Source organism: Styela clava, chromosome 14 (genome assembly GCF_964204865.1).
Source record: "Styela clava chromosome 14, kaStyClav1.hap1.2, whole genome shotgun sequence".
NCBI classification, from domain to species: Eukaryota; Metazoa; Chordata; class Ascidiacea; order Stolidobranchia; family Styelidae; genus Styela; species Styela clava.
In genome coordinates this window covers 6781821-6796174 of record NC_135263.1, presented here as the reverse complement: position 1 = coordinate 6796174, position 14354 = coordinate 6781821, and the positions used below count along the sequence as shown (strand labels likewise).

At 36.8% G+C, this 14354-nt stretch overlaps 1 protein-coding gene across 1 annotated transcript; it reads right to left on the bottom strand.

The window, feature by feature from the left end:
* Positions 1-685: 685 nt before the first annotated feature.
* On the bottom strand, positions 686-3553 carry LOC120340949 (galectin-6-like). The gene is made up of 8 exons (XM_039409352.2): positions 3463-3553; positions 3110-3198; positions 2558-2771; positions 2351-2476; positions 1821-1850; positions 1359-1447; positions 1092-1254; positions 686-967 (listed from the first exon to the last, which is right to left on the bottom strand). The coding sequence occupies exons 1-8, from the start codon at positions 3487-3489 to the stop codon at positions 815-817; spliced, it is 891 nt and encodes a 296-aa protein (XP_039265286.2). The 5' UTR covers positions 3490-3553; the 3' UTR covers positions 686-814.
* Between the last annotated feature and the right edge of the window lie 10801 nt (positions 3554-14354).

The following is a 14354-nucleotide window of genomic DNA, read 5'->3' as shown; positions in this document are numbered from 1 at the left end:
ACAGTCAGGGCACGGGAAAGGCAAGAGGTTGCTACAACTCGTCAGGCACCCGGTTGGGTTCAAACCACATCCCCCTGTAGTGGCAGAGGGTTCTGTGGAAATTTTGTTTTGTACGTGTACCGGGTTTGAATAGGTCCCAAAGGGGGTGGCAACCCCAAAGAGACTATAAAGCCCACCCGGTCTTGGCTACCCTAGTGAAATAGCCCCAAGGCATTGTCCGACTCTCGCCACGTGGAGGCTCTGGGTAGACACATGGCTTCCCCTATTACAGAGGTCACCTTAACAGAGTCATAGTTACTCCCGCCGTTTACCCGCGCTTGGTTGAATTTCTTTACTTTGACATTCAGAGCACTGGGCAGAAATCGCGTCAACACGGGGTTGCTTTGTTCTAATTAAACAGTCGGATTCCCCTGGTCCTTCTAAGTTCGACGCCGACCGAAGCGAGCCGTGAGGAAAGAGTTCTCTTTACCCGGTGCGGCATCTGAATTCGTAAAAAATTGAAAGGGGCAGTTTGCTGCTTTGTTTTGTCGGTATATTAATATCGAAAGAACGGTCCGTGTGTGTATTCGTATGTCCCGATGTAGAACTCACAATAATCTGCACACGCAAATAATACTTTCATTTGTTGATTATGCATCTGATATGAACTGACCCGTCTTCACAAATATTTACTTTTCAACAATAATCGAACACGGATTACATTTATTCAATATTATTCTGATTACACAAGAAGTACGTTCTATTGAGAGATACAAATTTATGAAATGCAATTCTCCGAAAACGCCAGATTCCCTGTCGCCGATTGTAGAAAGTTTTATCCAGAAAATGTCACTCTCTCCAACTCGACGTCACCGTTGACGGAAATCCTTCTAATCCTTTTCAATGATCGAAGGCGTTTTTTGAATAGGAAAGCGTGTGAGCCATTAATTTTTACATCAAAGCCCTTTTTCACCACGCTTATTTTCACCTGTAATTATAGGTAATTGGTTGACGAAAGGATTTTATACATTTAGCTACCGTATATATGTTAATTTCTGAAACACACAGACAACGCTTCATACTCGAAGTTTTCTTACTTCAACAAAACTGACCTGAAATGGGACACCCTGGTAGAAGGGAAACGGTGTTGCCAGATCGCGTTCCTCTTTGGCCCAGCCACCATCATCTTTACTGTTTCGTACAATTTGCTGTTCGTTCATTCTTGGATTAAAATGAAAATGAATATTGTCCCCGCCCACGAAGTCTACTGAAAATCTGTAAATTAACGTTACTATCGTTTATATTACATTCGTCATAACTGAGGTCTTTCGTATTCTATAATAAATATAGAACGATAATTCAACCATAGTAATATTCACCTTCCTTCCGAGCTCGTTGGCTTTCCAGCGAAAGTAATAGAATGTTCTCGAATATTAAAGACTGGAACATTAAAGTTTAACGTCCCTGACTGCAAAAGAGAAGTTTTGGAATATAATTGACTTGAATAAATTTTGTTGTATGATAAATGGTGACTACAACATCTATTACATCCAATTAGATACAGGCTGAATATTAATCAGGCAAATAACAAACATTTGATTATAAAGACTTTATATTTGGGCGAAACTTTTTGGACTCCCTGTATATTAATACAGACTTTCGGGTTTAAATGGAAATTTGCGGAGCCCTTGGACTGTACTGGCGGAACCCCGATTGAAAATTTCTGCTCTAGACCGTCATTGTATAGGAAGGTTGATAACGGCACCTACATCCTACGAAACAATATTACTCATGTCTGTATAAATCTTAAACACGTAAGAGCGTCATAGGACATTACTCACCGGTTTTTCCAGAATTTGAATCGGAATCTCCTGAAATATAAAACACAATTACAACGAAACAATAGAATACGCAAGTTGGTTAATTGAAAAGGGAAATCGAGGTATTCGTCGCGAGGGAAAAAACTCAAGTCAAGACACTTAAGTTATCAGCAGTAGCAGCTTGTTTTTGTATAACATTAGGATATGCTGTCGCTGAAATCGATTTATCGAACCTTGTACAACTCCCAGAGCGCAATCATGTGAATAACCATTTATTGAAAACGCGCTTGCAAGCATCAGTGTTAGAAACAGAAGATGAAATTACCGAATCACAGCCGTTTCAACACATGATTAGTGATTTTGAAACGCTTCGAATTTTGGAGTTAAATTGCTGCACCTCAGGTACGAATATGATATATACAACTATAATTCGTACAAAACAATATTCACAATCATAAGAGTCTCCATATTCATAGTGGATCAAAATTCAAAGTTTTTGTTGAAAGAGAATACATTGATATTTTTGTTTCAGCTAAACTTTCCTTACTTACCAGACCCTTTATACCAGTGCACACGAGGCTGACATCACAATCTTGAGTCACCTGAACATGGGTGACAGAGTTGAGCGCCATTCGGTGCTTGAATGTTGCATACGACTTATATCGGTTACATCGAATCTGGGATAAAACAACAGCAGTCAAAAAACAGTAGCAAATATATATGGCTTCCATTTATGATTAAAATATCAATATTTGTACCTCGTAAGCGTCGGGGTGGCAAATTATCCAAATTCCAAAGGGAGATCCTGGTTTGCTAAAAGGGAACTTATCCAGCGGTTCTCGCTCTTCCTTTTCCCACCCAACTCCACTTTTGCGAGAATTTCTTACAACAACGCCCTTGCCAGCAAAACGTGGATTCACATGTAGTGCTATTTCGCTTCCACCCGTTCCACACAGGAGATTAACAGCAAAACTAGCAATATAAAACCCATTATGGTAGTCGAAATTATAAATACATTAGACGTTTCATTCGTCGGATTTATTATCGATGAGTTCAATTTTAGTTTTCTGTTATTTCATCGTAAATACATTGATACAAATAAATCAGTGAACTAGTAAAATTCTAATCCGGTAATTGGTAGTTTATTTTTTCACCACACGGAAAATACGCATTGTACATACAGAACGAAGTAAAAAATTACATTTCAACCACTACTACGGGTTATCGAGAAGCGACACCTATGAATGAAGGGGTAATAATTCAATTTAAATACTTCTTTTTGACAAACAACTATTAAATGAGAGAATAACCTGGCATCATCCTTCTTGTGGCTTCTTCCATAAATATATATGATTTTTCCCACAAACATTCCATTCAGATCCAGTATACTTCCGGTAGACTGTGAAATACATATACATAATTTGAAAAAATTTAATTTAATATGTAAACGAGATTCCGGATCCAGGTATCAAGCATTATTAAGATGTTAATGGTGAAGTTTAAACATTCCTTGCTTTTTGGCGATAGCATTTCATCAAATACAACAAATTTCGAGTTATTCTATTTGGCGAGCTTGGAATGAACAGATAACAAATTGTATTTTGACTATATGGTTAATTATTAAATACTGTACAACTATGACCTAACAGTAAAAAAGGCATACCGGATTGAAGGCAGGTTTCATAGCCATCTCAGCAACCTGGTGTTCCGCTACGATGCCGCGTACAATTAATTTAGTCTACGGTATCAAGATACTGAAAATAAAATTTTCCATTGAATAATAGTGAACAGAATGTGTAACGAGAACTAACGAGCAGCGTCAAAGTATTACACACGCGACTCGAGTTATGCATGCGAATAACTCGCATTTGAACTGGCTCAGTCATTAAAAGACTAGACTACTACCATTAAAATACTCAAATTTTGCGAGCTGATGGAGTGGAATTGGAACTACCGGTAGCCGCAATCTTGTTCCAGCCCGTTCACAATAACGTTGAGGACCGCATGCAGCGTCATATCCGCAATTGCAGTGATGCAAGTGCGTTTAGACAACGAATGCCTTCTCTCATGTGTTAATATGATATCGTTAGTCAAGTTACACGAAACCAAAACATTGATGTATATTACAGGCTACGGATGTCAGATCTAAAGGAAAATGAGTCATTTTGGGCTTTTTGTGTCGCCAGTCTGGGCATACACTGAAACACACATTTGCATTAATTGTAGAATGATCCGCTTTCACTCTTTATTTTCTTTACAGTGTAGTATACATGCATATAAACTTTATATGATTTTCTAAATAGTCTTTGTTGCAAGTTTTTTTTCTAAAGTTCATTAACTTCTCTCTATCTAATTATTATTAACATGATTTTTCAAAATTGCCTGTGCTGTCAATTCCTCTCAATTTGTATCTTTTACTAATTTTATTATATATGTTAGCAAAGTTGCGTTCGCTTTTGAGTTCCCATAAATATTTGTGTTTTAGTCAAATATGTTCACCATCATGACTATTGCATAGTCAACGTTTGAAGCGAAAGCAACTATTTTACACCAAACCCCTGCCAACGCTATAGGTGTCGCTGCTTGAAGACTTAAACCAGGTCCCTCGCGACTCTTGTCGTACAATTAACGTTACTAGTTCATTTATTTTCTCTACCAATCTTTGTGATTTGTTTTTTGATACGACGAATAAATGATTGACTGACTGACTCTCCCTATAATCTGGTATTCCGGTGCAGGAATTTGGAAATGGCACAGTTTGTCCACTTGTAGCATTTTAAACTATGTCACAAACTAGCAGCAGTTTCCAAGTAGGTAATACCAAACACCAACAGTCATCTAGTTGAACGTTAATCGTAAAAGATGTATTGCTAAAGGAGTTTGAATAAAATTTGAACACCACAAATATAAAATATTTCGCATCGATAAAGTTGAGCTTCATATCCTTTGCCTATCAGTTTTACTAATTCTTTTCGAGTTCCCCGATAGTGACCAATTATATTCGTGGCATCGGGCCATTGTTCTGAGCGAAGTTGCGTAAATCTATATTACTGAAAAATCAAAGTTTAACAGCGGTTGTATTATTAATTTTATTCCCTGATTACTTGACGAAGCATGTAATAACTTAGGCCTACTTATCTGTCTGTCACTACTGTCTGGTATGCGCGAGACATTATGTAAAGTAATTCCCTGTGGAATTTGTTAGGCCGGAATATGCATGTTTATGTTAACATGTGCTGTTGGATATCATAGCATAGTTGGATATCATCTTTTAAACTTTAAAGTTTGGTGAAAACTTAACTCACATTTCACCCTCGAATCTTTTTGCGAAGAAGAGTCCGCTGCCACGACGTAGATCAACATATAAGTACATTTTTTATTTTAGGTGGTTTTATGCATAATTCGGTTCATTAACTGTTAATAACTTAAAATATATAATACACACGTGGGAATTCAATTGCTTTGGATATTTCAAAAACTTTTAATAGGGTCTGGTTCCCTACAAAACTTGATTATATGATAGATCTGGTCCCTTATAGCTAGGGTTATCATATTTTTTCGACATCAAAGCGGGACGCCTCCTGTAACTTTACAGTTTCCGATTTTACTACATAGGCCTACATTTAAGCCATCCCGGCTGTCTTAATTGGCCATATTTTCACCGAGAGTTCATGCGCATATTCTCCGTCTATATATCGGGTTCAGTTCGAAAACTAGAAAGGAATAGACGCTAACGATACAAATGACCCGAATTTAGATTTGTTTTGTACAGCAAAAAGAATAATGAAATAGTCTGCCGTTTTCAAGCATTGAGAATTGACTTATTCGCCCAAGCATGCTTTTCTGTAGAAACACCTTTGAAAAATCGTTGTTCAATATTACATTCACGTGAACGTCCGAACAGCACCAATATAGAATTGATTCATCATGCTGGACTGTCCCGCTTAAATCGGGACGTATGGTAAGCCTACATATAGCGCAAATTTATGGTCGTTCATGGTATCCGGCCAGGGGCGGATTAAGCCCCTTTGGTGCCCTAAGCACTGAAGACTTTGGTGCCCCCTCATGTGTAATTTAAATATAAAAACAATAAACCACACAAGTGTATTATCCAATAAAAATAATCATAACCAACAGTAAATAAAACAACTTTTACGAACAATTTTAGGTTTTTTACTGTTATATATAGCCGATATATATATATCCACAGTTTACTGCCGATATGATATATCGGCAAACACGCAATATCGGGCCGATATATCGGTTGAGCTCTAATCCTGAGGAAGTGTGACGATAAAGATTCATGCCTCCAGTTTCAACGTGAATCGGAATACCAAGGGTCATAACTGTGGTTTGAAATTTTACGGTACCTAGTAGTCTACCTCAGGGTGGTTCACGGTTGCTAGGTTGAAGGACCGCAAGAACTTTTGAGGAGGTCGCGCGGATCGCAAATAGACGAAAATTCAAAAGAGATCGAAATATCGCGAGTTTACTTACTTTAAATATAATAAACAGCGAGAGTTTATCGTTCTAACCAGACTATTAATATGTGGCATTGGTGACGTTCTTTTAAAGAAGATATATAAAGCTTTCAGTTATCTTAAAAATAATTCCGACAATTACCGTTGTATTTTGCGCATCTCGCGTTTACTGTCGATTCAAATTATATTCTTTCGTGACAGATATTATTTGAAATCAAACCAGACACTTTGTGATGGGCAAGGAAATACGTTTTCGCTGTGTTTTCCTTATGTCACCTTTCTTGCGCGACACTCATTTTATTACGAATTGTTATATTGAGTAATTTAAAAACTTGCAGCGTGAGCAAGGTTAGTGCCATCGTCAAATACCAACCAAGTCCGTCTAAGTTGGTATTTCGGGACCTAGCTAAAAAAGAATGGATTGTGCAGCGTTAAGTCGGCTCTGCGTTTCGTCACTACTGTCACATGGCCGACGCTTGAAAACAGAGGAGTGCTTTTATTACTACTAAAATAAAGGCACAAAGCGATAGGAAAAGAGTTTGAATCTCGGGATCCTAACCCCAGTTGGAATAGCTAAAAAAAAAACTTAAAATCGTTCCTCCATTAGATACAAATATACGCTAAAATTGTTCTGTGACCCGCACGGAATGTATCAGCTTGACGGGATTTGGACCACCCTGGTCTACCTTATCAAAAAACTCCCGACTTCGCTGACCACTAATTCGTTGAAATGCGATCGTGGAACCGCCACATAGTGCAAATAGTTCATTGGTCTAATTGTTGAAGATAAAAGAAATTTTTTTAAAACAAAAATGCAGCAACAAGGAGAATACTAGAAATAAAAAACAGCAACAATTCAAGAAAACGACTCATAGGCCAATTTCGTGTCCAATAAATAAGTTTCAGTGTTTATTTTCAATAAAGAAGATTACTTTGATACTTGAAGACGAAAAATAAGCGAACATTTTAAAGTTTGAGTCGTCTGGTGTACTCATAATTTTTTAATAAACATCGATAAACTATATAAAATTCTGCTCTAATATTTCTGTGGTGCCCCTCTTAGCTTGGTGCCCTAAGCACGTGCATGGCTAATCCGGCGCTGTATCCAGCGCTCCCAGACATACTCAATTCACGTAATGTACCAATCTAATTGTAAATGATGTATTGTTTCAGTAACCCCGGGCATTTTTTCTTTTTGCGTATCTCTGTTCAGAAATAGTATATCCTGTAAGAAGATCAAGTAATGTCGTTTTATGTAATGAAAGTACCGGTACTGACTATCCGTCAATAGGCTTTGGAGAACTGATTTTGGAGTATGTTTTATTATTCAATTAATGTATAATCAAGTCACACCCCTATATAAACTAACTTTGTACATATTTTAAGTTGCAACTTGAGCGTCTGGGTGGTACATTTACCAAGAGAGTGATAGTCTACCTGGTAGACTCTACCAGGTAAACGTAGAATGACCAGTAATGGTTTAGTATTTTATTCGTTGAGTTTGCTGAAATTTCTAATGATGCAACGATATTTTATTTAAAGATATTGGTAGTTATTTAAACCACTGCAGCGTTTGCCAAATCCACCGCCCAATAGAACTGGCATGCGGTTCGAAATTAGTTCACAGAACGCTATAATTGCCTTCGACTTGATGCAAAATTACGCCGACGAGTTCTCAGTACTACGTCATCAACGGGACATAAAATTTGCGTTCGATTTCGGCAGATTTGATTTTTAAAAATTCGAATCTCGCAAACGAAGTCTACTTCATGCAAGCGGTAAACGCCAAAAAGTATAGAAATCAAATTTGCCACAAAAAGTTCAGTGGCACTGACTGCAAAGAAGATTTCTTGGAATAAATCATTCGGCAGACTAAAGTAGCAATTCAAATGTAAATGGATTTGATTTCCAAAAATCCATTTCAAGATGAACTTTTCGAAAAAAGCGTAACGTTGTTAAATATACCTATTATCCAGCCGTTTATACAACAATGTTTATACTGCATTAAAAATAGTTTTATGTGAATATACTTTCGGCACAAGGCTGAATCAATATGTTTGAACTAGAATCGCAAACAACCAGTAAATTATAGATTGACCTAGCACCATCTTGTTTGTGGGTTCTTCCATAAATATATGCGACTTTTCCCACAAACATTCAGATCAACTATGCTTCCGGTAGACTGTAAAATATAATTATATACATCGTATACACTACCCCAGGGGTATCAGACGTCTTAGGAAAATCTTCAAATTGCGCTTCTAAGCAATTTCTGAAAACTGTTCTTATATATTCACCATCAGAAAGTGATTTTCCATGTATATCAATAACAGGAGAAACATGGAAGCTAGCAGAGGATATGTTGAAGCTATTTTTTTGCTGTTTATATCGCTTCACTTCTTTCATCAGGTTGAAATTACCATGAATCCTCTCGAAATGACGATTAATATTGTAGAAACGAAGAGCAATAATGTTGTTACAATTGCAGCACAAAGCTTTACCATCACGATCGATTACTCCAAACTTACAAGTCCACTCATCGCGAAAAATTCTTCCACTACTTCTGGCTTCAGCATCTGATTTTCTTTCGCTTGCATGCATTTCACCACCAGTAGGCCTATTGTCAAAAAATTAGTTAATGGGTTACCATTTCGAATCCTTCAGACGGAATCATTTTAATTCCGAATGGTATTGAAAGAAAATTGCACAACAACAACCTAATCGTAATACCAACTGTAACGTTACAACTGTTACGTTTCGGCCTAACGTCACATTTATCTGAGTTGTAATAGTAACCCTGAGATCCCTGTCATTCAAGATCAAACTTTGGCATTGTGCGCGAAACAAGAAGTATTGTAGTATCATTAAATACAAGAATGTGATTATAGGTTTACCAAAAGTCTTCATCAATGAGAAACTTGTGGTATCTTATCGTCGTAAGTTTCATAATCCTGGGTTCATGTTGTGCGGTTTTGAGCATTGCATATGTACATACGCTTGAACCCGGACCGAGATGATTTCTTGGGTGACCGTACATTTGAACTCATGCGGATATCATAAGATATTCGAAAATGCCCTGCCCTAGTCGCGACTAGGGCTGGGCATTTTCGAATACCTTGTGATTTCAGAATCAACTCGAATAATTTTTTTCGAATCGAATCTCGAATACTTGAAAATATATAATTGTGAGCGACTTTATTATAGTAATTGGTCCTCTCAACAAAGGAATTACTGAGCGTTCACACAGAATAACAAATGCGTTTTATCAATAACTCACTACAGAAAATAGTCATATGTTAGAATTTCGTTGAAAAAATATGACTCCAATGAGAAAAAAATTGGGGAATTCACCTCGACCATTAGCGGAAAGATAAAAACAAGATGGTGGCGATTCAAAATTTAGCTCTGAACCGATTCGAATAATTTACTATTCGATTCGAAATGCCCAGCCCTAGTCGCGACCCATAGTTTGGGAAACGCTGCATAGCATCACTGTTGCCAATAGCTACGTATCGGTATAGTAGTACATAGTATAGTTCGCTTAGTGTTAGATTGAATAAGTTCGGTTCTATCATTCTTATCCCTAAAATATTGGTTTGTACTTCGCATTATTTCGTGACTTGGTGGGTCACCAAAATGACACGGTGGGTCAGTGGTTCGCTATCCCTGCACTTCCCCATAGATGTTTCCCAGTAATTTGGACTCGAATTATTCAAGTGTCACATCAATTGTATTCTACTTACGCGTAAGTATCAATTTAATTAGCATATATCATATCGTAAATATATACTGCTACATTATATATATATTGTTTCAGTAACCCCCGGCATTTCAGTCGTTTCGCGTATTTATGCTTAAGGATGAGTATCTTTTACGTTGGAGTTAATTCGCGTGATCTTGCTTCGAGCTAATTATCTCAAAATAGGAAGCTTATGTGACAGTATTTTTGAGCACGTTATTTTGTATTTTCTATCACGGGAAATATTTTCAGAATTTAAGTAAAAGCTTTTAAAGCTGGGCATTGTAAACTTTTCAAAATAGGTTCCATATTCGTACCAATAAAAAATGAGCAATGAATATATATTGCAATATTCATTGAAGTAGATTGCAGCTAACTACCACGCCCATAAATTTACAGCATGACGATTCTTAAAAAAGGATTTGACACGTCTCCCAAAATGACGTCACTCGTAGCAGCGTATTCAAGAACGACGCAGTGTTTGAGAAAAAATAATTCCGATCTCAAAGATGTCACATGCTCGCATGTGAATGTGTGGTCGCCTGAAATTCACACTTGCGAACTTTAGCTACAACCTACATCTATTTTTCGACGATCTGTCGATCGAATAAATTAGGTACCAGGGTAAGTCACGCCACGAACGACCTGTTTTCGTTCAATCTGAAAAATAATCAAAACTTGAAGGAATACCTTTAAATACGTACAATCAATTCAAGCCGTATATTTATCGCGCGCCCTCTTATATATTTATCACTGGAAAGTCTTGAGAGCATTCGTTACCTGTCCTGTCACCATATCCCTTATATATTTCTCCTGTGCCAAGTATTACTGGCGCCTTTAGGTTGGAGACGATTAACTGTTCTTATTAACCTGGTCAATGCCATAAAAGTATAAATGTGATTTGCCACGAGTTATAAATTTCCCCTCAAAATACAGTTTTACAAGATAAGAAGTTAATCTCACCGAAATTTAAAGTATTAAAAAAGTAATCATTACCATAGCAAAAGTCTATCGACTTTTGCGTTCTAATAAGGTCAAGAGCAAATAATACACATCACGGCTTTCAACAGTTTGAAACTTCATTAATGATAAAGTGGTAACAGGTTAAGGATGTTAAACAATTTCGAGAAGAAATATTTGATTGGGACTATTTCATGTAGCCATATCACACAACGGCAGCACATTCAATTTCGGTAACATCACTCGAAGATCATCAAAAAATAACTAAAACGTACAATGATTTATGATCGCACAACTGCATGCACATTAAATTAATAACAATTTATATTTTCAATCCACAAATAGCATGTTAGCACTCCCAGCGAAGAAATCCCATCGTCTTTGTTCAGAAGATTTTTAGTTTTTCATGCTGACTTGTGCTCTTTGTTTCGTCTTTTTTATTCTGACCAATGTTGTTTTCGAGTTTAAAATTTTCGTTTAACCCGTTATTGCCAGGCATATGTTGGCGATGAGGAAACACAGCGTTCGTTGTATCTCTGTATCGAAATCTTCTGTCGATTACCATTCAAAAAGCATTTAATATTTTCACCGCTTGTTATTTGAATTAGAAATCAACAACAAATTTATACAACAGATGTAAGTTCAATTTGACTCCATGATAAATAAAACAGGATAAAGTAACTGACTATGACGAGTAAAAATTCAAGCACAGATTCAAGACAATCGTCGTCTATATACAGTTGTTGTCTTTCACTTTCGACAACGTTTGTTTAACAGTTTGGATAAAAATGGTTAGATGTACATAAGTTTTTGAATACTTCGCGCCAAATCTCAAAGCATAAAAGGACGCGTCGATCTTTTCGAAAAGAGGGCAGGCGCACAAAGCGTTACGTTCGTTCCTCGGTCTTGCGGCGCGGTTACGTCATTTTTTGAACAAGTCCAGACCTGCCCGGCTCATCGAGAAGAAGGCGACGTGATTGCTTTGTTTGTTTTTAATAACGTAGAACTCACGTGAGAGTTGATGGCAGTCAGACGGTTTGGGAATTTTGTTTGGTTTTCCAGCACGAGGTGTTGGTCTGTTTCTTTCTTGTTGGAGCGTTTATGGTGTTTTATTTTGCAACAATAAAGGTATTAATTGCATTTTGTCAGGTTGTTTCAGTAAATTGTAGTAGTTATAGAACGAGTTGACACGTACTTGAGGAGCAAAAAAGAAACGATATCTGAATACTGACCATGATATTGTGCAATGTCTGAATGCAGGAATGTCAGAACTGCAGAATGTGCGGTTGCATAAATGACAAATCGTCCAAATACAAAAGATTACACATTCTCACATAACATGCGTTACAGCTTTAACACAGAAGTAAAGTGCAGAAGTTTACCTGTAACTAATATTTGGTAACTATTATTTGGGTGGCGACTGACTCTGATGATCCCGAAAGGTGTATCGTTGTCTCCCAGTCATACACTAAGCATCTGTATTTCGTTGACATGATGCTACCATTATTATGATTGCAATGCGAAATTGCTCCTAAAAATTCTCCGTAGACAGGTCAGCAGGTAGAGTGATCTCAATTAAGTTTTTTTTTCACTTTCTTCCTCATTCAGTCATTTTCATCTTTTTCTCAGTTTTCTTGGTCACATTTTTTCTATTTCATTTGTCTCTTACTTTGTTCGGATTGACACTTACAGTTTATACCGTGGCTCATTGTATTTATACATGCCTTTTTATTACGAAATAACACTATTCTGCTATTGCACTGATCATTTATCTGTTTTATTCTTCAAGGATTCAACCTTTAGACGTAATACTGCTGTACTGTAATAGGTATAACCCTGACAGCATGATTAGTATTACACAGCGTACTTGCATACTCTCCCATGAGGGATATGTCAGTATGTGTATGGAAGCTCCATAACCAATAAAACTAATCAAATAATTACAGATTGAATACAATTACAGTACATTCGAACCCATAAATTTGCACCCGTATATCCGCGGGTTCAATCTATATGAGGGTGCTAAAATCCATGGGTGAGGGTTAGTATGGGTTCAAATATCCGTAAAAAAAAAATTTCCATAGGTGCAATTGTTGTGGGTTCAAATGTAATGGAACCGTAATATCTTTTCAAACCAGCATCCTCTCTTTAGCTGGTAAAGTTAATAATATGTTGATGGAGTGCGGTATAATTGCATACAAAAATGTTACATTTTATTTCACCATAACCCTACACTATTCCGTCAAATCTGCAAATTGAGAAAGCCACTCCATTTTGAAATAAACTATAAGCAATGGATACATAATTTGCATGACAAGATATTGCATATTTGCCATTACTGCATTACGCCGATGAATACTATTCGGTGGGCTTTACATGTGCAGATAGTTATGCATGTTAGTATTTCTTTTGTGGGGTGGCTTCATACCAAAGCCCTGTATTCTTAATTTTAGTCCGTTGATCAATACTGCCATATAAGATGCCAGGCTGTCTCATGCTTACTGTATATTGACAGTTTCCCTCAGTTTATTGTCTTATTTCTTGTATTTTTGGCACTGGACTTGATGTTTTTCTGACTACTAAACTATGCAACTGCCATCTTTCTGCGTCCCTTGTATGAGTAGAGAAAAAGATGAATCCATGGGGTTCTGATGTGACAACATCATTATGCTGTTATGTGAAGAAAGTCAACTTAAAAAAACATAATTTGAGGGTGTTGTGATGCGGATGTTTGATTATTTTATTCTAATTACCTGCATAATATTTTTTCAAATAGCTAACCTGTTTTTGCTAAATCAGTGATGAGTTGGCAGTTTTTCCCTGCCAACTGTTCCTTTATTCAAAATAAGATTTGAGGATGATGCTTTACATTATGCTCATGAAATATTGTTTTTAAATATCATGTCTATGTGCACATATTTTGGGATTCGATCCCCAAATGCAATTTTCCATGTACAGTTGTTGATTATTTTATTCTAATTACCTGCATAATATTTTTCAAATAGCTAACCTGTTTTTGCTAAAATCAGTCATGAGTTGGCAGTTTTCCCCTGCCAACTGTTCCTTTATCTAAAATAAAATTTAAGGATGATGCTTTACACATATGCTCATCAAATATTGTTTTTGAATATCATGTCTATGTGCACATATTTTGAGATTTGATCCCAAAATGCAATTTTTCATGTACAGTTGGTTGCAAAGATTTGCAGGAGACTCATGGAATCATCTGTAAAGGTCATTTTTTGTGACCCAGTGTAAACGATAATTCTCCACCTGTAGAATGTAGTTTGTTTAAATTGGCATTAGAGATATCTCTCTTTTACAAATGTTTCGGTAATATGTTCTATCACGCAGTTGTGTGAGTTTTGGGCCTCT

Bases quoted from the DNA above. Each gene is read 5' to 3' on its own strand.
- LOC120340949 (XM_039409352.2), bottom strand. From the start codon at position 3,489: ATGGCTATGAAACCTGCCTTCAATCCG. The intron at 3,199-3,462 runs GTATGCCTTTTT...TGTATTTCACAG, and splicing joins TGAAACCTGCCTTCAATCCG to TCTACCGGAAGTATACTGGA. The intron at 2,772-3,109 runs GTTATTCTCTCA...TTATATTGCTAG, and splicing joins CACAAGAAGGATGATGCCAG to TTTTGCTGTTAATCTCCTGT.